Raw genomic sequence first — 24009 nt, 5'->3', positions numbered from 1 at the left:
CGTCCCTGGGAGGGAACCCCAGGGCGATTGATGTACAAGCAACCAGGGCTGCATGGTGCGTTGGAAGTGTTGATCAATGTGCCCTGCAATTCACACTAATTCTCGCAGCTAGCTGCGTTCTTCATCGACATGCAAGCCAAGTGATCCACCGCCAAGAGTCATATGCAACTTTTTTTGGCTCCAGACGTCAGTCTGGCCCTGCCGGTGCAGGAAAGGCCGGGGGAGGTAGCGCCGCCTGTGGCGAGACAGCCCAGCGCCCAGTCTAGCTCGGCCTAGACAATTGTGGTTCAAAAAAAAGAAAAAAAGAAAAGCAATCCAGGAGCTCAGCCCTGGGCACATGCCCACCGCTGCAGCAGCACAGCGCTTCCCAAGGGGGTGGAGGCAGGCTGCTCCGTCACCGGCCCACCCGACTCATCCTTCCCTGACCCCCTCTACTCCCCTTTTTGGGGGGGGGGGGGCTGTGGGACAGACGACAAGGCGGGCCAGAGTCCAGGTACCTGGGCAAGATGGAAGGTCACCTGCTGACCGGAGGGTGCGCCCACCAATGCCCACCCGCTGGCGGGTCAGAGAGGAGTGCACGCCCCGGCCGGCACGGTGAGGGGGCCACACGAGGCTCCCTTTCCGGTGCATGGTTGGGGACATTCCCAGCAGGTTAAGCCAACCCTGCCAGGCACCCCCGTCCATCTGCTGGGTCGTGGACCCCCCCTACGGTGGAAGGGAATACCTGCTCCCTGGTTGCCCACGCACCCCAGTCTGCTCTGCGAGAGGTGCCCCGGGCAGTGGGTGTGCACGTCTGGGATGCAACCGAGGTCAGGCCCACGGCTCTCCCTCCGGCTGCTCCGCTGTTAATGATCTTTCATGCCCCCACTCACAAGAAGATACCCCAGCCCTACATGTCCCAATTCACACTCAAATTCCCCATTTCTCCTTCCAAACACATGTTCCAGATTCAAATGCAACCTCCCATCCGACCCACATGCCACCATCCCTCCCTCCGAACCCACACCAAGACACAGACATCCGTCCCTCCATACCTACACCAAGAAGCTCCACCTCTCAGAGCCACACCCATATGCTTCACCTCTACCTCCAGACTCACACTGAGGTGGCACCATCGGCACTCTCTCTATACCCACACCCGATTACCCCATCCCTTCAACAACATGCTCCCACCCCTCCCATAAACCAACATCCTTCTCCCTAGACATACATACCCCATCCATCCATTCACACCCAGATGCCCCCCCTTCCTTCCCAACAGAGTTCTTCAGCCCTCACTCAGACCCACATGCTCCATCATTACCTGGCATGCCCCCATCATATGCTCTGTCCTTACAATCCAGATCAAAGATGCCCCCCTCTGATCCAGACTCCACCAAGATGCCCAATCCCTTCCTTGAGACACATACCATGATGCCCCATCCTAACCCCCACACAGCAAGATGCATGCACCTATCCCTTCCTCGACCAATGAGCACCCATCCCTCCCTTCACAGCCACAACAATATCCCCATTCGTCCCGATCCACACCAATATGCCCCATCTCTTTGTGCAGAGCCACACCAAGATGCCCATCCCACCCTCCAGATGCAGATATCCCCATGCCACCCACACCAGGATGCCCCAATCCACCCTCCAGACCAACAGATGCCCTATACCTGTTCCAGACTAACACTAACGTGCCACCATCCATTGCAGACCCCACCAAGATCCCACCATCCCTCCATCCACAAAGCAAGACGCCCCACCCCTCCCCCAGACACAGACCAATGTCCCCAATCCCTCCCATCAAACCCACACCAATGTGCCCTATACCCTCCCTCCAGACCCACACCAATAGGCCCCATGCCACCCTCCAGACCAACAGATGCCCCATACCTGTATCAGACTGACAACACCAATTTGCCCCCATCCATTTCATACCCCACCAAGATGCCACCATCCCTCCCTCCAGACCCACACCAATATGCCCCACATCCCTGCCCAGACCAATGTGCCCACCCCTCCCATCAAACCCACACCTATGTGCCCAAACTCCAGACTCACACGGATATCCCCATCCAATCCTAGATGCCGCATCCCTCTTTGCAAACCCACACCAATGTGCACCCATCACTCCCCCACATCAATGTGCCCTATCCCTCCCATCAAACTGACACCAATGTGCCTCCATCCACTCTCTCCAGAGCCACACCAAGATGCCCCATCCCTCCCTCTCAGAACCACACAAAGATGCCCCATCCCTCCCTCCAGAGACACACCAAGAGGCTCCATCCCGACCCCCAATATTGTGTCCCTATCCCACCCTCCAGACCCACACCAGTGTCCATGTCCCTATCCCTCCCTCCAGAGCTGCACCACTATGTCCCTAACCCTCCCTCCAGACCCGCACCAATGTACTCCAACCCTCCCTCCAGATCCACACCACTGTGTCCCTATCCCTCCCGATCCACACCACTGTGTCCCTATATCACTCCCTCCAGACCCACACCACTGTGTCCCTATACCTCTCTCCAGACCCAAGCTGAACATGATTTTTAAAGTAAATGTAATTTTCCGCTCCCCGTCTCAACCCGGTGTCTTGCAGGAACGCTCGCGGTATCCCGGAGAAAATGCAAATCTTAATCTCAGCCAGGCAAGAGCACAACACGGATTGCTGCTGCTCTTGCAGCCTGGCGCCCTGTGCCTTTCCGGTTCTCGCCTAACCTCCGAAATTTTTTCGGAGACTCCGGAATTTTAAGCATTTCTCCGGAAAAATCCCTTGAATCTCAGGAATTTTGAGATTCTTTCCGGTCCCGTCATATTCTCCACCTGATTGGCTGCCGCCGGTAGCCAATCAGGTGGAGAATATGACGGGACCCGGAAACGGCGCGAAATGTTCGTGCCCACTGCCTGCAACACTATAATAATAGTGCTTCCAATCTGTCATTGGATTGTAAGCAGTATTATTACGGTGGCGGTGCCACGTTCATTTTACTTACCACAGCACTGAAAACCATTCATTCAGTGCTATATTCAGCAAAATGAAGGCGGCGCCGCAGCCGAAATAATGCTGCTTTCGATCCATGTCATTCGATAGAAAGCTGCGGCGCCGCATTCATTTTGCTTACTATAGCATTGAATGAATGAATGATTTTCGGTGCTGTGGTAAGCAAAATGAACGTGACAACACCGCCGTAATAATAGTGCTTTCCATCCAATGACATGGATTGAAAGCACCATTATTTCGGCGGCTTTGCTTACTATAACATTGAATTAATTATTTTCAATGCTATAGTAAGCAAAATGAAGGCTACAACAATCGGGTTTACCTTTTTGAAAGGTGGGCGGGGCGTGTGGGCGGAGTCTTGTGTGGATGTGGGCAGGGCTTAAATCTCAGGAATTTTGATTTTCAAATGTAGGCAGGTATGGTTCTCCCCCGCTTACGCTTGCACCGGCAGCCACAGCCTTCCCGCTTCGGAAATACCGCTCAGAGCTCCCTTTGCTCCGGAAACGCTTAATCGCTCCGGAAAAATCCAATAATGACGTGGGAAGTCACGTGAAATAGAGTGGGCGGGCCGTTGCTATGGTCCGTTGCTCGGATGGGAACTAGTCGTATGGGTCCGCCCACGCCTCCGATAATTAAGAAGAAGAAGAAGCTAGGATTGGCTTTGCACACTGCCGTGTGGCGCTAAGAGATGGCGCTCCTGGGGAAGCCTTCCTCCACCGCTCCTCACCTGGGGGACAGGAGCAGTTTCCTGGGTGCTCGAACTCCCCCAGAGGTAGAGACAATGGCCAAATATTTGCAAGACCTGCAGCATGACGTCTTCAGGAAGATCCTGAAGGGTAGGTGTATATCCAGTGCTGCAAATGGACAACATGTTCTCTGGAACCCACACCACTCCTCGAGGGGATGGGGACTCGGAGTGATGTACGGGCGGCTGAGGTTTGTAGCCCTAGCCTAGTAGCTCCGTTTGAGCGGGGCAGGTTCTCCCCAGGAACTCGGGCAGGGTGTCCTCGAGGAACCGAATCCAGTGCAGCAGGGGCGGATTGTAGTACATAATGTGTGCAACCAAACCTACATGTTGGTGGAGGAGGGCTAACTGGTGATAGGACGGGTCACTTCAGAAAATGGGTGGGGCAAAATTGGAGGCTCTGCCCCCAGCGTTCTGCCTCTCGAGGTCTGGTGTGGGGACCAACTATCAAATAGTACACTTTAAAGCACAATATGCCGAGAGGTGATCTAAACCTTTCTTCAAAGTAGTAGCTTAAAAGTTTTACTTAGTTTGTGGAAGTACATTGTTCTGCATAAACACAGTAAAACTAACAGCGTCAGTGTTGGGAAAGGCTTCGCTCGACTCTCTGCCTAACAAAATGCAAGTGTGCACATCCAGGGAGGCACCTAGGCTAAAACCAAACACAGTAAAACTAACAGCGTCAGTTTTGGGAAAGGCTTCGCTCAACTCTCTGCCTTACAAAATGCAAGTGTGCACATCCAGGGAGGCACCGAGGCTAAAATCCAGGTGAGGCTAACCCTTCAATTGTTGGGAGAGCTACTATCTCCAGTAGCTGTGGGGGAGGGCCAAACCTATTCGTGTGTGTGGGGCATTAACTTCTTTATGCATTCGGAGACTTTTCTAGTGCAACTTCAATGTTGCACGCAGTTAACTCTCTCCTTTAAGTCTGAAAGCACCCACTTAAGGACTGCTGTGAGAATGAGTGGTCTCCTGTTCCCTCTCTACCCTTCCAATCACTCCTCAGGTATGCAGTACTAACCCCACATCACGATTTCAATTGCCTAAAAATGTATTCATCTGAATACATGTGCTAACAGTGAAATGCTTTACGTAACCAAGATTTCCACAAAGCACTTCAAGGGATACTTGGGATCTCTGTATTTGATAAGATATCACCAAACCTATTGAAGAAGATTATCACTCAAGACTGGTGCTTCTGACATGCACCCACCTGTCAGCACCGTCACTCCTGATGCACGTCACAAACAAGGCCTTTAAATTGTATACAAAGCTTGCATTAGATTGCTAAACCACACCTTAATTGCAAACTGCTTTTGTTCAAAGGAGGAGGCATCCTTTACCAAGAAAGTTGTTTATTCGTGTTAAAAGTGCTGTATTCAGAAGGACTCTTCTCTAGTGAATGGAAGCATGGCACACACTGATAACTGCTGCTCACAGTTAAACTGATCTCTTGGTTTTCAAGGGAGTGTTGTGTCTGGGGTGTCGGCAGGACCTGTGCACTCCTAAACGGTGGCGCAACACCATTGAGTAGATCCGCCCCCCCCCCATCCCCTGCTGACCTACAGAGCTGTGGATGGACAGAACAGGACACCAAAGTTAAACGGTTTTGCTGTTAACAAAGGCCTTGCACGGAACCACCGCCCTCACCTCACATTTCGTGGGAGTGCTGGAGCTGGATTAGCCCAATGACGTTGCACACCTGATAATAGATGAGGGGTTGCCAACCTCTATATGGAAACATGATTCCTCTTTGACAGTTTATGTTCCTGCAGCACGCATGTCCAATTGACCATGCATGGCCGGGTGCATTTTGCATTTTATGTACCATTGGCCATGCAGGCTGGGGAACTGCACGTCTGTGGGAAGGCGCACACCTGTGCTTCCCTGCACGTTCTCATACATGCAAACATTCTGGGGCACATGGCAGGATTATTTCGCCACAGAAAGCGGTAAGAGTGAATTTCCCAATAGGATTGCATTGGGGGTTGAATTATATTAGGCAGGAGACATGTATGCATTCAGAGTGAATGGGGCGCTGACAATGTGGCGATCCGGCTTCTGCGTGCCGGAACTAGGAATCGCTCTGTGCTTCCTGTTCGTTTGCGTGGGGACCGGAGGGCCTTTGTCACAGGATACGGCATCAATGGGAGGGGCAGCATCAGCACTGGGACTGAAGGTCAATGTTGAAATTGAATTGTATTTTGTATGTCTGATTGTGTGGTGTATGCATGTGTGAATGATTGAGTCTATGGTGTACGGGTACGCTTCAGAATTGGTGTTTGACTGAGCAAATGAATGTGCTTGAGTTTGGTTTGTGCAGGCCTGGTGGAGCTAATTTGGGTGGTTTGAGCGAGAGGTAAGAGAACTGGAGGGATATCATTTTTTATTGGGCATATATAATAAAAGGAGCATAAGTGTTATTGCATGACTAGATGGTCATTTCGGTGTAGCGAGTCTAGCCATTTCTTAATGTGGCATGACATTTTGAGTATGTACCTTCATGGGAATACTAGCATATGTGCAGCTAGCATAGCCATGCAGCTATCATGGACATTTTTTTGTACTGGCATTTATTGTGGGAAAAGGCCTCATGAAAATGCGTCGGGACATGCTCCTGTGCACTGTTGGTGACTTTTATCTATTGCATTTTTTCATGACATCCTACAAAATCGAATGCAAACTGTCTTACTTTTGCCACCATTGTTCACATAAAGTGTGCTGTATGATGCACCATTATTCAAAAAATGATCTCCAGGTGGAAGCCGCCCCTGAACCAACCTGGGTTGGTTCTGCTCCCTCGCTATGCATGGTCGCTTTTGTTATTGTTATTTTGCATTTATATAGCGCCTTATATACCATTGGTATGGTCTGAAGGCGCTGGTAGGTTGAACGCCCTTGGGAACCGAAGTTCGGGTCAGTAGAGAGTGAAGAGAGTCAAAAGGTGCGTGTGCGCACCAGGTATGTGTGCAGCTGGTGCGGAGTTCATGTGGTAGCTGCTTCTTAGCAGTAGGTGTGGTGGTTGAGAGGTCAGGAGAATGTGTTCGCTCTGGCAGAATTTATCCAGCTCAAGTGTGGCTGCGTTAGGCCTGAGGAGAAACGCCTGGCTGGGGGTGTTAAACCAGCAGTGTTTACTTAGAGTGATGGGGAGTGAGCGGGAGATGTTGATATGAGAACAGTTATACGGAATGGTGTCACAGTATCCCTGTGTTCTATTTGAGTGGTGGTGTAAAGAAGAGAGTAGGCGTGGGGTGTGGTATGATATACGTTCTTTCAAATGTTCCCGCATACCAATGCATATTATGTACGTCACGCAATTTATGGGATCAGGTCCGTTCTATGCATTTTATTCATTTCAGGCGTTCACTCCTGCCTGCTAGACACACTCGCGCATTCTAGTTCACCTTGCGTGCTCTAGTCTATCCCTCATTTTCCAGTGTGCTTCACGCATGCTCTCATGTATTCCATGCACATGTACTCCAGTCTACCCCGCGCATGTACTCCTGTCTGCCTATGCACTCATCCGCTCTGTATACTCATCCGTTCTGTTCGCTCATCCGGTCCGCACTCTCATCCGGTCCGCACTCTCATCCGGTCCACACACTCAACCGCTCAACATACACTCATCCGCTCCGCACAGGCATCCGCTCACACAGGCATCCGCTCCACACACTTGTCTGCTCCACACCTTCGTCTGCTCTACACCCCTTTCCGCACCACATATTCTCGTCCGCTCTACATACATTCATCCGCTACATACAGTCGTCCGCTCCACATACGCTTGTCTGCTCCCCGCACCCGTCCGTTCCACACACTCGTCCACACACTTGTGTGCTCCATACACTCGTCCAATCCGCACGCTCATCCGGTCCACACACTCATCTGGTCTATCCACTCATCGGCACAACATACTACTCGTCCGCTTGATATATTACTCGACCGCTCTACGTATTCGTCCGTTCCATGCACACATCCGCTCCCCCCCACTCATCCGTTCTATGAATTTATCCGCTCCACGTACTCCGCTCCACATATTCATCCGCTCCACCCATTCGTCCGTTCCACACACACATCTGTTCTACGAATGTATCCGCTCCACGTACTCACCCGCTCCACACACTTGTCGGCACCACATTCACCCGCTCCACATATTTATCAGCACCACAGACTCATCCATTCCATACTCATCCGCTCCACACATTTGTCCGCTCTACGTACTCGTCCGCTCTGTGCTCTGCTCTGCGTACTCGTCCGTTCCGCTCATTCATCCGTTCTACGTATTCGTCGGCTCTGTTCTACGTGCTCGTCCGTTCCACACACTTTTCCGCTCTACGTACTCGTCTGCTCTGCTCTACGTACTCGTCCGTTCCACACACTCAATCGTTCCACATTTTTAACTGGTCCAATATACTCGGCCGCTCTCCACTCTCGTCTGCTCTCCACTCTCGTCTGCTCTCCACTCTCGTCTGCTCTCCACACATTCTCTCTACATGCTCGTTTGCTCATTCACGTTCGTCTGGTCAAAACGTTTATCCAGTCTATACGTTCGTCCGTTCAGTATAGTCAACAGTTCTAGCGACCTTCAGCGTTCTATTGGTTTCTCTGTATTTTCGTATTCATCAACTCTACACGCTCGTCCGCTCTACACACCCATCCACTCTACACACTCATTGGCTTTAGTATGTTCATCTATTCCATCCGATCTCCATTCCCATTTGATCTATCTAGTCATCTGTCCTTCCATTCATGCACTCCTACACTTATTCGATTCATCTGTTCTATACTCTTCTATACTCTTTATCCATTCTAACTATTTCATCTATGTCATTCACTACTTTCCCTCCTCATTCATTGCGTCCATTTCATCAGTTTAGATCTCCTTACTTTCATAATGATTTATTCCTATTATCCACTTCACTGTTTACATTCGGCTTTATTAGCTGTCAATTTCTCGCTTCAGGTAGTTTGTTGGGTCGGTGTTATTGTGATGATGCTAGTCTGGAAAACCGGTTGGTTTTAGGGGAAGAGCCAGGTTTTCAGTAGTTTGCGGAAGGACGTTAAATCCTCAGTTAAGCGGATGTGGGGTGGGAGCGAGTTCCACAGGGTTGGGGCTAGGGCTGAGAATGATGAACCGCCTAACCTGACTGAGTTTGTTTTAGGAATTACTAGGAGGCCGGCTGAGCTTGATCTTGGGGTGCGAGTGGGATGATAAGGTATTAGCTTGTCTTGAAGATATTGAGGTCCAGTTTTATGCAGTGCTCGATGGGAGAGGCATAAGGTTTTGAAGGCCACCCTACGGGCTACTGGAAGCAAGTGCAGTGTCTTAAGGGCTGGGGATACGTGGTCTCTAGGACCAAGCGCAAGTAGCATTTTGGCTGCCGCGTTTTGTGCCCTTTGGAGTTTATTCAGTTGGTAGGCATGGATTCCGAGGTATAGGGGGTTTGCGTAGTCCAGTCTTGATATAACGATTGATTGGACCGCGGAGCGTCTGTTGGGAAATGAGAGATGTGGAAAGATGCGCCTAAGGTTTTTAAGGTGGTAGTGGCAGGACTTTGAGACATTGTTGACTTGGTGCGATAGTGTTAGGTCAGAGTCCAGGGTGCATCCAAGATTTTTCCCTGTGTCGGAGGGTGTTGGTGAGTTGCCCAAGGCGGGTGGCCAGGGTAGTGGGTGCGGAAGAAGATTGGAGTTGCCGCAAACCATGATTTTTGTTTTGGAGGGGTTTAACAAGAGGTAGGTTTGGGTCATCCAGCGTTCTATTTTAAGGAGGCAGGATGCCAGGTCAGGTCGGGAGTTGGGTTTTGAGTTCAGGAATTTTAGAATTAGTTGAGTGTCGTCGGTGTAGTTGTAACACAGGATGTTGTGAGAACGAATTATTGGTGGGAGGGTGATCAGGTAGAGATTGAACAGGAGGGCGGCTAGACATGCTCCTTGTGGGATTCTCGTGTCGACTGGTCGGGCTTGGGAGGTAAAGCTGGAAAGTGTCGTTGTTTGGTGCCTGTCTTTGAGGAATGAAGCTATCCATTTAAGAGCGGTTCCACGAATTCCTAGGGAGTGGAGGCGGTCAAGGTGGATTGAGTGATTGATCGTGTCAAAGGCGGCCGATAGGTCGAGAAGGATTAGTGCGGCGCATCCCGCGGAGTCTGCTGTCATTTTAAGGTCATCCCAGATCGAGGTTAGGGTAGTTTCAGTTCCGTGACGTGTTCTGAAACCTGATTGGACGGGGTCTAGGAGATTGTTGGCTTCGACAAAGGCATTTAGTTGAGAATAGGCGGTTCGGTCAATGAGTTTGGCAAGGAACCTGGTGTTTGAGATGGGGCGGTAGTTTTTTGGCTCGAGAGGGTCGAGCCAGGGTTTTTTAATTAGAGGTTTGACGTGCACCATTTTGAATGCGTCTGGAAAGATACCGGAGGAAAGGGAGGCATTTATGATAGATCTTGCGTGTTCTCCTGTGCAGGTGGAAGCAAAAATGTCTTTAAGGGTTGTGGCTGGGCAAGGGTCCAGTGGTGATCCAGATGGTTTGCGGGCAGATAGAAGTTTGAGAAATTGTTCTGGTGATATTGGACTAAAGGTTTCGAACTTTGGTTGCGTGGAGGTGGCAGCTGATGGGCTGGCCGGTAGGGGCGGAGGATTGCCTGGTGGCTGTAGGAGAGCCAGTTTGGTGGTTAGAGTTTTTGTCCTTTCGATAGCCGTGGTTTAAAAATGGAGGGAGACTGAGTCACACAGTGATTGTGACGGGGTCGGGACGGTCGTGTTACAAGCCGGATTGGTGAATTCGGAGATGATTTTGTGAAGTTCTTTGCTTGGGTTATTGCAATTTAGGATTCGGGTGTTGTAGTGGGCTTTTTTTGCTTTCCGGATTTCGGCCTTGTACCGATACAGGTGTCGGGCCAAGGTGGTCCTGCTCTCGTGGGTTTTCTCTTTTTGCCATTTGCGTTCTAGGTATTTGTATTGTCGTTTAGTGGTCTTCAACTCAGGAGTGAACCATCTGGGGAAAAGGCCACGGCGGGTTGATGGTTTGCATGAGGGGGTGAGCCGTGTTAGAGAAGCGTTGAGCCATGTATCAAAGGCTTCAGGGGTTAGTTGGTTGTTGAGGCGGCAGGTAGGTGGTGGAGACTGGAGGAGTGCCTCGGCTAGGTCCGGGGTGATTTATTAGTTTTTTCCAGCATTTGTGTAGATTCGGAGGTTCAGATACAGGTACCGGAAGGGGGTCGGGTGCGTGGATGGCGAACGAGAGAATGAAGTGATCGGACCAGATGATGGGGGTGGGGGGCTTTAGATGAATCAAGGTGTTGGAGCTAAAGATGGCATCAAGAGTGTCTTTTTTTTTTTTTTTTTTTTTTAATTTATTTTTATTTTTTCAGGTCACACAAACACACTACAACTGTTTCAAAACATAGAAAGCATCATATTCCAACACATTTTTAAACTCCCCCCTCCCCCTTTAAACTAGAGCCGGTTCTCACATATTGTTTACGGGAACATCATTGGGTGGCACACTACCTAGACAGCCATCAATCGGGTCCTCTGTTTCGTTGTCACCCTGGTGAGGGTTTGCTAACGAGGCCACCAATTGCCGCCAGGCCAGCAAGGGCCCTGCTTCTTCTTCGCCCCCCCCCCCTGGTGACCGCTTCAAACCAGACTACGAATTCAGCTTCCGCCCACCTCAAGAGGTCTGTCCACCATAACTCCACCCTAGGTCTGTGGGCCGCCTTCCAGCCCATGGCGATCCTACGTTTGGCCAAGACATAGGCCAGGTCCTTCATCTTGCTTATGTGTTTCAAATGCCGGGGTCTAGGGAATAGTCCAAGCATGCATGACCAAGCCGATTCTCCACATCCAGCACCACCCCCCCGCCAGCCAGTCTTGTCTTGACCTCGTTCCAAAATCTATGCACCTCCGGGCAAGCCCAAAACATGTGTAGCAGTCCTGCGTTCACCTCCCCACATCTGGGGCATTGCTGCATAGCTGATCCCCCAAACTTTGCAATCTTCCCGGGGGTTAAATAAGCCCTGTGGGTAACATACAATTGAAGCTGTTGGAATCTCGCGTTACGGGACACCTTTTTATGGTACCTCTGGGCCCGTTCCCACTGCCCATCCGTCATGGGTCCCCCCACCTCCTCCTCCCAATCTTGTCTCAATTGGAGCAACTCCTTCCCTGCCCTTGCTCGCAGGAGCTCATATATCCTCGATATTTCGTGCCCGCCCTCCGATACATCATTCATGGTTTCCAGGGAGGCATCTGGATCCCCCGCGAGCACTGTCTCGGCCATCTTTCTCTAGTCTTTTTCACCAGCCTAGTGTAGGTTATATATTGGCCACCATGTACTCCTGTCTCTTCCTGCAGCCGCTGAAAGTCCACCGCCTCCCCTTCCTGCCATATATCCCCGAGGGTGGCTAGGCCTACCCGTTCCCAGTATCTGCGGACCGATTCAAGTAGTTGAGTCGCTCCCACACAGAGCCGCCAAAGGGGCCTGCTGGGAGTATGGTTCCGAGTCCCCCCCAATCTTCCATGTCCTGTGCCAGATCTCCCAGCCCAACCTCAGTAGCTGCCCCTTGCCCACCAGTTTATCTCTGTCCAACCACACTACTTCCATCAGAAAGTATGGGGCTGTATCTTCGCGCAGGAGCCTGGCTTCTGCCGAATCTTCAGTCGAGAGCCACCTGGCCACGTACTGCAGCTGCCCCGCCAGGTAATAGAGTTCGAAGTTAGGCAGGCCTACCCCCCCCTGTCACATGGGCTCTGGAGCTTCCACCGAGCCACCCTATTCCTAGAGCTGCCCCACACAAAACCCCTACACACGCTGTGAAGTTTCGCGAATAGGCTCCTGGGTATCAGAAACGGGACGTTTATAAAGAAGTGCAAGAGTCTAGGCAGGACCACCATCTTGAGCAAGGCCGCCCTCCCCATCATGGTCAGGGGCAATCTGGACCAGAATACCATACTGTTCTTAATCCCCTCTATCGCCTTTTCCGTGTTGTGCTTGTGTTCTGTCTCGATCTTGTGATAAATGTTTATTCCCAAATACCTAAATGTTACGGGCTGCCATGGTATTGGCAGAACAGGCAGCCTCTGCACCGGGACATTCCTATATCTACCCAAAGGGAACAGGCTGGACTTCCCAGGGTTCACCGATATACCGGAGAGGACGGCGTACCGTTCTATCACCTCTAGGATGTACTGTAGGTTTTCTTCTGGGTAGCGCAAATAAAGGAGCATATCATCCGCATATAATGATATCAGATGCTCTCCACTGGCCGTTTTTATGCCCACCTCCCCATATTGTTAACGCAGGCATATTGCCAGCGGCTCCAATGCCAGTATATATAGCATAGGTGACCAGGGACATCCCTGTCTGGTCCCCCTGCCCAGTTGCCAAGAATCTGAGACCGTGGACCCTGTCTTGACCCTCGCCATCGGGGTGCTGTAAAACAACTGTACCCATCTGAAGTATCCAGGTCCCACTCCGTACCCCTTCAGGACCGCTTTCAGCCAGGGCCATCGTACCGAGTCGAAGGCCTTGACCGCGTCTAACGACACTATAGCCAGCTCGCCCGTGTCCTCCTCAGTTTGGTCTATGACATGGTGTAGCCTCCGGTGGTTATCGGTGATGTTCCTACCCGGAACATATCCCGTCTGATCTGGGTGTATCAGTTTCTTAATCACCCTCTTCAGTCTATTAGCCAGCACCGCCGTGAGTATTTTGCTGTCCTGGTTGAGCATGGACAACGGTCTGTAAGACCCGCGCTCCACGGCCTGGTTTCAGGAGTGGGATGATTACAGCCTCACGGAGGGACAATGGGAGTTCTCCCTTCGCATAGGCCTCGTTGAAAGTGGCAAGCGGTGGCTGGAGCAACTCTTGCTGGTATGTTTTGTAGAACTCGCTGGGCAGCCCATCCGAACCCGGCGCCTTACAAGTGGGCAAGTTCCGAATCGCTACCTCCAGCTCATCCGAGGTGACGGGTGCGTCCAACGCAGAACTTTCTAGATCATCTAAGGTGGGCAGCTCAATGTCCCCCAATGTGTCTAGTATGTCTTGGCCCATGTCCTTCCCCGTGTCCTCATACAAGTGTCTGTAAAACTTAAGGAATTCCTCATTTACCTCTTTCTGGGTGTTGCATATGCTATCTCCTTCGCCCTGAATCTCACTAATCACCGAGCGGGGGGTCTCACTCTTGTACAGCCAAGCCAGCAATCTGCCCGGCTTGTCGCCCCCTGCGTGTATCCTCTCTGTATATTTCCTGTCGCCCCCTGCGTGTATCCTCTCTGTATATTTCCTGTAGCTGAGTCTGCACAATCTATCCCAGAGTGCACTGCAGGACAACTGTAGCTCCTCTACTTTGGTTCTGTTATCATGAGCGGTGCTCGCGCAACGCGTGAGCTCCTCTAGCTCCCTTTCCGCCTCCCGGAGCTCCCTTTCGACCCCCCCCCCTGTAGCCCCTTAACTTGGGAGATAGCTACCCCACGCACCACCACCTTAAACGCTTCCCACAATGTGCCCACAGAGCTTACGCTTCCCGTGTTTGTATCAAAATATTCTTCAATGGCGTCCCTCAGGCCCTCCCGAAACCCCTCATCCTGCAGAGCCTCGGTCCTAAGTCTCCATGTAGGGATATGCGGTCGTGGGGGCTGGTGTCTCCAGTCTACCACCAAGGGCGAGTGGTCCGACAGCACTCTGGCTTTGTATTCTGCTCCTTCTATTTCTCTCACTATCCCGGCTGTTACAAACATGTAGTCTAACCTTGTGTACAAATCATGTGGGGCTGTGTAGTGTGAGTACTGTCTATCCGTGGGATGCAGCCTTCTCCATGCATCCTCTAGGCCTAGGTCTTTCAGTAGGGTACTCGGCGCTTTGGCTGCCGGTGCCGTTTTTCCTGCCCTGCCCTGTCCTTGGACCTATCCATACTGGGGTCACGGTACAGTTAAAATCCCCCCCCACACTACCGTACCCCCCGCCAGGGGGCCAAGTTTACCATAGAGGGTCCTAAAGTAAGCTGCTGTATCGTTATTGGGGGCGTACAAATTTATGATGTGTACTTCTCTTTTTTCCAAGAGACCCGTAACCACCACCATTCTACCCTCCGGGTCCACCGTAGAATCAAGCACTCGAAACGGCACGTGGGGCGCCACCCAAGTGACAACCCCTCTGGCATATGCTGAGTACGCCGCCCCCACAACGGTGCCCTTCCATTTCCTCCCGACCACCTCCAGCCTATCCCTAGTGAGGTGGGTCTCTTGCAGCAGGGCTATGTCTACGCGCATCCTCTTCAAATACATCATCACTTTGTTACGTTTAAGGTAGCTGTTGAGGTCCCGTACATTCCAGGTCACAATTCTGAGATTACCCGATGCCATCTAGTCGGTCTATCTCCGTCCCATCCCTCCCCATAATGTTCCCCATGTAGGGTCGCTTCCTGGCTCTTTCCCTTCTGTTAACGAACCGTGCCCTCCTCCCCCCTTCCCCAACCTCACACCACTGCACACAACGTCCCAACCCCCAACAATAGCCCAGCTCCATCCCTGGATCTCAGGCCTACCCACGTCTGGACCCGTCTCGTGACCAAGGACCCCGCGGGGTGTCACCAATCTAACAGTGACCTAACTAAGTATACTACTATCGGGTGCAGAGGTTGCTCCCCAGGAGCTCCCAGTCATCTATTTAGGAGAAGTGAATTCAACGGGACCCGCAGGCAGATGCCGTGACTTCCCCCGCACAAGCACAATATCAAACTATATTCTAGTCCCAATGTCATAGCTATGGCCTCACGGGTGCCTCTGCAGCGTGCTACTTATCTCCATCCGCTTCTGTCTTGGCATCCGATTCCTGTGGTCGACCTTGCATATCCAACCATTCCATCGCGTCGCTCGGCGTCTCAAAGAAGAGGGATCTGTTCTTATGAATCACCTTTAACCTAGCGGGGTAAAGCAACATGTAGCGGTGGCCTGCCTCTCTGAGCCTCCTCTTCACCGTTCCAAAGTTCATTCGACTCCGTTGTACAAGCAGCGTGTAATCCGGATACGCTGTTATATTCGCTGACCCCCTTTTCTATCGTGCCCCCTTTCCGGAAAAATTCGAGAATCTTCTCGCGGTCACGATAGTTCAAGATCTTTGCAATCAACGGCCGCGGGGGGGCTCCTGGGGCCGGTCTCCTGATCAGGGCCCTGTGCGCCCTTTCGACCGCGAACCCCTGGGTCAGCTCTCCGCCTGTAATCTCCTGCAAAAGCATGGTTTCAACGAAATCCGTGGGGTTCGATCCTTCCATTCCCTCCGGTACCCCCACTATGCGAATGTTATTGCGAGTGGCGCGCCCCTCCGCCTGCTCTGCTCTGTCTTCCAAATTGCCCACTCGTTGCACAAGGGCATGAAGTTCCTTGGCGTGTGTATTGCACGCCTCCACGGTCGGGGCCAACTCCTTCTCCAGTTCCCCAGTGCGCTCCGCGATCGTTCGCACATCCTGGCGCAACAGGTTCACGTCTTCTCGGACCGCTCCTATCTTGAGGTTTAGGCCCTCTTGCAACTCTTTCATGGCCAGGCCCAGCTTCGTCTCCCAGGCCACCTTCAAGTCGGCAATTGCTGCCAGCACCTCCTGGATAGTACCCGGTGGGTCCGTCGCTGCCGCAGGGGTTTCTTTGCTCTTGCCCCCTTCCGCGCCCGAGGGCGACCTAGCATAGGTCTCTATCGTAGGCTGTTTGATCCGGGGCTGCACCGCCTTGAAAGACATCCTGTTGCGTAGATTGGGCCCACGCGCCCAGCTGTATCCTCGCGGGGTTCGCTCGTCGGCCCCTTCACAGCGAGGTTTCGCTGAACCTGGATTCACTCTGCTGGCTCGCCACGACCCATGGCCTCTGCAGTGGGGGCTCGCCCTTATGTTCTTGCCTTCAACCCGAGGCGCATGCGACCTGTCTATCCGGTTGGGCTCGCCCACGTTCCGACCAACCTTGTCTTCCTCAGCTCGTCGGACCTTTTATGGCCCTTTGTCCACAGGCGGCCATCTTGGGTGCTCCCCTTCCTTTGCACAACCGCCACCTTCTTCGGGGTCTGGTTCCGTGAATATGCAGTCTCGCTGTTGGGGAGGGCACGCACCGTGTGCCCCCCACTTTCATACGCCTTTAGATGCACCGTGGGCTCGAAAGTCCGCCAAAAACCATCACTTTTTTCCAGGATCGGTATCATCGGGAGCTCCTCCAAGGAACGTCCTCTCACATAGCCATCAAGCCACGCCCCCCAAGAGTGTGTCCTTAATAGTGAGTCGGGCCGTTTATGGGGGTTGGAGATTAATTGCATCTAAACCGTCAACCAGGGAGTGTCATGGGGTTGGTGGGGATGTCGAGCCATATGTTGAAGTCTCCAAGAAGGGTGAGGTTGGGATGGTTTAGTTGGAGGGTGGCAATAGAATCGCAAAGGTTGTTCGCGAAATGTCTATCGTAGCCAGGGGGCCTGTAGATTATTAGGAAGCTGTGTGAGAGCGACGGGGAGAGGGATAGTTTAACGAGGAGAGATTTGCAGGATGGAATGGAGGGTTGGTTGTCGATGATTGAGGCGCGGAATAGAGATTTGAAGACTAATGCTACCCCCCCTCCTCTGGACGGACGGTTCAGTGGGATGAGGGAGTAGTCAGGGGGAAAGGCTTCATTAGCAATTGGGCCGAAGTCGTCGGAAAACCAGGTTTCGGTGATGAAAGCTAGGTCTGGTGTGACAGAGGCGAGGAGGTCAAAGATGCAATGTCTGTTTTTTGCTACAGATCGGGCGTTAAACAGACCATCCACCTTATGGCGATTTTGCGATTTGCAAAAAAATCGCAAAATGTGCCATTTCACGCAATTGCCGCTATAAATCATTAAATGAGCGCGAAAAAGACACGTTATCTTAGTGTGTCTTCTTTCGCGTTCATTTAATGATTTAGAGCGAACACAGCAGGCTGCTGATTGCAGCAGCTTGAGGGTTAACACCTCTGCGCTCATGTTGCAGGCCCGGGGTTGTTGGAGGGTCACGCAGGCCTGGGAGATGCACAGCATTTGGCTGTGTCCCCAGACCCCTTCCGCGCCCATTAGCGAGTGCCTGCCCTGCCGAGCTGACAGTTGGTGAAGCATAGCCAGGTAAGCACTGGCCTGCCCACCAATCTGCCCCCAATTAAGGCAAGAGCACCCAAACAGGCCAAATTGGTGTTTTCATTACACCTTCTTGTCGAGCACCGTAAAGCATAAACTTGATGCTTTCCGACGCTCGTAGCTACGAGCGTCTACAATTGGTATGATGCAGCCCAGCCTTGAATCAAGGCTGGGCTGCATCATACCAATTGTCAGACGCTCGTAGCTGTATTCGTTTCAAATTGGTAACAGCATGCACCCCTGTCAAGAAAGCTGTGTTCATCTCTGGCTGTGCTGCGCTCTACAAATTACAATGGCTGGGATAACTCTAGAAAACGTGCACCTGGCTGGCAGCGTGATTCCCACCCACAGATGGACAGATAAAGAGTGAGTGTGAGAGGAAGGGAGAGAGAGAGAGAGAGAGAGCGAGAGACGGGGAGAGAGAGCGAGAGTGCAGAGAGAGGGTGCAGAGAGTCAAGGAAAGACAGAGTGTGTGTATGGAAGGGGGAGAGAGAGAGAGAGAGAGAAGGAAAGACAAAGAGTGTGTGTGTGGGGGGGGCAGAGAGAGAGTGAGAGAGAGAGAGAGAGAGAGAAACAGGGCGCAGAGATACAAGGAGAGAGAGAGTGAGGGAGTACTAGGCTCTGGGGCAGCTCAAATACTGATACTCTTTTTGCCTAAAACATGTCTCGAAAATTAAGACATTTTAGATATTCTAATGTACTAAATTGATTTCCAAAAGGTGATTTTCTATGGCAAAAGCAGAAAAAATGAGAATTAATTGAGCTGACAAAAAAGCTTAGATTGGTATCAGCATGATACCAATTGTAAACCAATACAGCTACGAGCGTCTTCAATTGGTATCATGGGCTGCATGATACCAAATGAAGATGCTCATAGCTGCATTCGTTTCAAATTGCTTTACAATTGGTATCATGCAACTGTATTTGTTTCAAATTGTTTTACAATTGGTATCATGCAGCCCATGATACCAATTGTAGACAACCGTAGCTGTATTTGTTTCAAATTACTTTACAATTGGGCTCATGCAGCCCAGCCTTGAATCAAGGGTGTTGTTTTTATGAAAGGCAAATGCTATATGTCCTGTGCAACTTTGGTGGTTATGCAAAGCCAATTTAATGAAATATGCATATTTCACCTTGATATGCTAATTTCTGGTGACATCACATGCCATTGCATTTGTTGATGAATCCCCCCCACTTTAATTTGTAGGACTTGACCCCTGGTAGTGTTCTGATGTTTCATTTCTGTTTGTGGGTTTATTAAGTCACCATGTGTGGGTGGCATAACCAAGGAATGATGACCCCTCCAAGAGAGTTCATTTTTTGGCTAGGTATTATGGGCTCTTGCAGTTACTGCTACTGCATTGCCCCTGTGTCTTGCGCCTCATGACTTCCTTCCATGGAGAAGTGTAGAGTTGTTCTCCCCCCCCCCTCTCTCCTGCGGTCATAGGACGAGCGAAAAGTAAACTGAGGGGCTTCAACCAGGGTTACACCTTTGAATTCAAGCCCCTCTGTTTATTTGCTTTCCACTTGTCTGCTGGAAGTAGTGGCGCAGCACCATTTCCATGGAGCTGATCAGGCTATAGCCCTCCTCCCCCACCACAATCCAAAATGTTAGGCTGTGGTGACTCGACCTGGCTGTCCTACAGAGCGTGGCCAGACAGAACAGGACACAACATTTTGTTCCTCAGTGACAAAGGCCTTGCAATTACCAACTAACAGCAGCACCTGGCAATTCCTATACACAGTTGTGTTAAAAGCAAGTCAATACTGTTGGATTAGCGATTGCTTGTTTTTAATAGGACTTCAGTGACGGACACTCATAGTGCTTATAAATCAACTTGCAGAAGGCATTAACTCAGAAGACTGCTTTGAAAAAACACTGACGGGCACTTCTGTCTCACAGTGTGATGGTAATGCTTCATAAAGTTACCTCGAAGAGATTCCAGGAAGATGCGTTCTGGGTAGGCTGGAAGTGGGTGGGAATGGCCATAGGGATGTGGGGGGAATTAAGTTTGGATTTGAAATGCAGCCTGTATCGTGTGTGATGCACTAAAGTCATGAGGTTAGATATATTGCGGTGTAATGAGACTGCCAACATATTCCAATTGTACTTTTTACAGTAGACAACGAAAAGTTCCTGGTTAAAGAAGAGTGCCAGAGAGCAAAGACCAGTTAGCAAGGTTAGTCTTCCATGCCACAGTGGGCAGGTGGGATGTCAAGGGTAATGTGCAGATCACTGCTGGTTGGGGATGTGGCATTTTGAGGAGTTAGAGTAAGTAATCAGGATCAGGCAGTTATGGTTGCGCCAGTCACTTCCCTAACTTCGAGCATTCTCAACTACTATTCAGTCACTCCATAAACATACCAAAATAAGGAACCCACACAGTCTGTTGGATGCAACCTGGGGAATTCATTTTTTTTCCGTTTGAGCAATGACAATGCAGTGTTCAGAATGTAATTATTTGTGCAACCCTGGCTGCTCCAACAGTATGCATACTCTGTTGGGTTGGAGCAGCAAGGGAGATTAATTGTTTTCTGCTTTCAAAAGTATGCAATGTGCAGCTTAGCAAGGATGCATCTTTGTTCTGTATTCCACCAGGAACATATTTTGACATTCCTGAGCTAAGAAGCAGGATCTGTACATCACAGAAGACACCACTGCAGCTGACACCGCAGCTGACTTTTTCCAGACCGGTCAATTGGGAAGGAGAGCACCACACCGCAGCAGAAAACTGCTAGCCCAGTCAAAGGACACAATGGAGAAATTCTTGCAACCGTCGAAGCCTGAGAAGAATCGCTCCCATTTGGCCACACAGATAAGTGCAGCTGACAGGGCAAAACAGTACAGCAAGATAATGTATGGAGATGGTGGAGTCATGTTTTGCTCTGTATGTAATGTAGCTGTGGACCACGTTCGAAAATACACTGTTGATGTGCACATGCGCTCAAAAAAGCACACAAAACATTGCAGAGATGATGCTGAGCCTCATTCAACCTCAAAACGTCCTAGGCAAACTACTGTTACCTCAAGCTTTGGAAAAATTACAGCTGCTAGGGCAGCCAATCATGATCTAATCATTGACTGGATCAATGTGTGCACAGCCCTAAATATCCCGCTAAGCAAGACCGACCACCCTGTGTTGCGCAGGTTCCTTCACGACAAAGTCCGCAATGGTGGCGCCATCCCTGGAAGTCGCCAGCTCCAGGAGAGGTATTTGCCTGAAAGATACAGGCAGGCCAAAAATGACCTCAAGGAGAAACTGAAAAATCAAGACATATGCGTCATATTCGATGAGACACCGGATGTTGAAGGACGCTGTGTCCTCAATATATTATTTGGAGCAGTTTGGATGATTGATGGCAGTCAAAGAATACACACATACCTTGCTGACGGTGTTCCTAGTGCAGTGCAACCATGCCACAGTTGCACAGGCAGTTGTGAGGGTTCTCACTGACTACGACATTGCATTTGAAAATGTTCTGTGCTTCAACACAGACAATGCTGCATACATACTTAAGGCATACAAAACTGTTCTAAAAAAATCTATATCCAAACTCAATCCACATCACATGCTTGGCACACATCCTCAACCTTGTTGGGGAGTCTTTCCGAAAACCTTTTGTTGAGCTGAATGCGTTTATAATGTATTTCTCTAGGATTTTCTATATGGCTGGTAGCAGAAAGCGGAGATTCTTACAACACCTCACTGAGACCCATGGAATGCAACCCCGAATGGCACCCGACCCATGCAGTACCCGTTGGAATTCTTGGTTTGCTGCAGTTCAGTATCACTGCAAACATTTCCACACATATTCTGGTTTTGTAGAATCTGAGATGCATCTCAACAAGTCACCCCCCCGATTCCTTAGAAAACCTTCAAAGGATTCTCAGTGGCAACAGCAAGAATTGCATCAAAGTTCAGCTGGAGATGGTGGCTGACCAGTGCCAGAGCATCCTGTTTCTTACTGACATCTTTCAGAGTCAGATACCTGTTGCCATGAAGGTGTACGATTATCTTGAAGACCTACACATTAACTTTACCAAAAATTCTGTGCTGACATTGGAGTCACTGCAGCCTTTTCTTGACTCCAAAGAAGGAACTACATTGAGTCTGAATCAGAAAGACCAGCTCATGGATCAGCTTACTCAGGCTTTTGAAAATGTTCTCGACAAGCTAGGCAAATACATGGATCGTGGTCAGCCTGGGATAAACTTCTTAAAACAGGTACGCATATTTAATCCAGCACGCCTTAGCATTCTAACACAAGACAAAAATGCTATCCCAGGACTAAGTGAGGTTCCTGATCGGGAGTTTCTTCTGTACAGACATTTTCTGGCAAGGGATGGCTGACCGTCTACCTGTACTATCAAAAGTAGCTAGGGCATACAAAGGCTGTGTCATAAGTTCTGCCGATGCAGAGAGGAGTAACAGCATTTACAAAATTATTTTGTCTGCTAGGCGTCGATCGCTTGTCGAGAAAACAATACAAGCACTTGTGTTTTTGCACTACAACCAGCAGCAACGGGATGTTGAGTTTGCTTGTGGTTCAACCGAGGACTTGCAACGAAACTGTCAAGTTTTATAAGCAGAGTCTGAAGATGAGTCTGATGAAAACTAAAATACTATTTGTAGGTTTGTTAAAAGTTCCCCACACCACCTCAAACGTTCCCGTTTCAATGTGCAAAACTCTTTACTGTTCAAGTTCTTGGTTTTATGCTAAAAAAGATGTTAAATTATGTATTTTTCAACAATAAAAAATGCCGCAAAAAACGCAGTTGTGTGCCGCAATTTTTCCATTTTTGTGCTGCAGTATTTTCCATTTCATGCCGTAATATTCTGGAGGGTCTGGTTAAATAGGATACAGTTCACCTCGGCGGCCATGGGTGCTGGAGCGGGATGGGGTGGTGGGGGAGATGGTGGAGGGAGAGGGGTAGGGTGGGTGATGCTGGATGGGAATAGCGGGCGAGCAGATAATTTGGCAGGCTTCGGGCGGGGTTGGGTGGCTGCGTGTGATAGGATGTTCGGGTTTGGGTTGGGGGATTTGAAGGTCGGGTGTGGGCGGTTAGGAGTTTCAGTTGTAGTTGATGAGAAGTCAAGGGAGAGGGGTTTCAGGAAGGGAGAAGCCACGGGGGAAGGAGGAGATTGCGGGAGAGAGGTGGTGGGTCGAGACGGGGAAGGCGAGGAGTGCTGAGAGATTGAGGGGGACCAGGAACGTTTCCTCTTTAGTTTCTTTGCTGCGACTGGTGTGTGAGAGAGGGTAGGGGGGTAAGAGGGGGAGAAGGAAGCAGCTTTGGATCTTGCTAGGGCTAGGCATGCAGTTTTTAGGGAGGGGAAAGGGTTCGGTCGGGGGGGGTAGGTGGCAGGGGTATGAGGGCAAGGCGGGGGGTGGGTGATTGCAGGGAAGGGTGTGCCAGGTATGATGGTGGGGGGAGCGGGTATGGGTAATGCTGGTGGGTCGGGCGAGGGTTTCGGGGGATGAGTAGTCTTAGGGTGAGTGGCTCGCCATTGTACCCACCTTGCTTGGTGTTTGGAGAGGGGAATGGAAGGGAGTACGAAGGAGGGTCGGGTGATTTGGGAGTGGGGGGGACGGGAGTGAAGGCAGATCGGAGAGTGTGGGTGGTCCACGGGGGTCGTTTCTGACACTCTGGTGGAGTGGGTGCACTCATGATTGGTGTGAGTTTTAGGTTGATTTAGGAGGGCTTTCTGATTGTAGTTCTAAGATCGGAGGTGACACGCTTTTAGGCACAGTTCCAGGTTCAACTGCTCAAAGATGATACTAGACTATTTAGTGCTTTCTAGATACGGTTGTAGACAGAGATAATATTAGTTTATTGGGAGCACTTCTGAGTTCGCCTGTCCACAGAGAAGATATTCAGTCAGCCTCTAGATTCAATTTGCTTAGAGTGAGTATTATATTAGTCACCGTTTTGAATTCTACATTACACAGCTATACTGTTAGTTATACTAATAGGATTGAATAGAGCACGCTAGTTGGTGGACTTCTTTCAATTCACCTTTATACTGGGGGAGTATTAGGCATGAATCTAAATCAACTTTGTATTAGATTATTAGTTACCGTTTCACAGGCACGTTTATAAATTCAGAGAGAGGCTATTGGGCACATTTCAAATGCAACTTTCTCAGAGAGGCTATTGGGC

The 24009-nt window shown here is 50.4% G+C and overlaps 1 protein-coding gene across 2 annotated transcripts in view; it reads left to right on the top strand.

Moving 5' to 3' along the window:
• Positions 1–3550: 3550 nt before the first annotated feature.
• COMMD5 (COMM domain containing 5) overlaps positions 3551–24009 on the top strand; it is a 375299-nt gene continuing 354840 nt past the window's right edge. For both annotated transcript variants that reach the window (XM_069612722.1, XM_069612721.1), the window contains exon 1: positions 3551–3825. In XM_069612722.1, coding sequence (XP_069468823.1) covers positions 3678–3825 — 148 coding nt within the window. In that variant the 5' untranslated portion in view covers positions 3551–3677. The remainder of the gene's footprint in view (positions 3826–24009) is intronic.

Source organism: Ambystoma mexicanum, chromosome 5p (genome assembly GCF_040938575.1).
Source record: "Ambystoma mexicanum isolate Mex_15411 chromosome 5p, UKY_AmexF1_1, whole genome shotgun sequence".
Taxonomy (NCBI): Eukaryota; Metazoa; Chordata; class Amphibia; order Caudata; family Ambystomatidae; genus Ambystoma; species Ambystoma mexicanum.
Note: the sequence above shows the minus strand (reverse complement) of the source record. Positions and strands in the feature narration are given on the sequence as shown.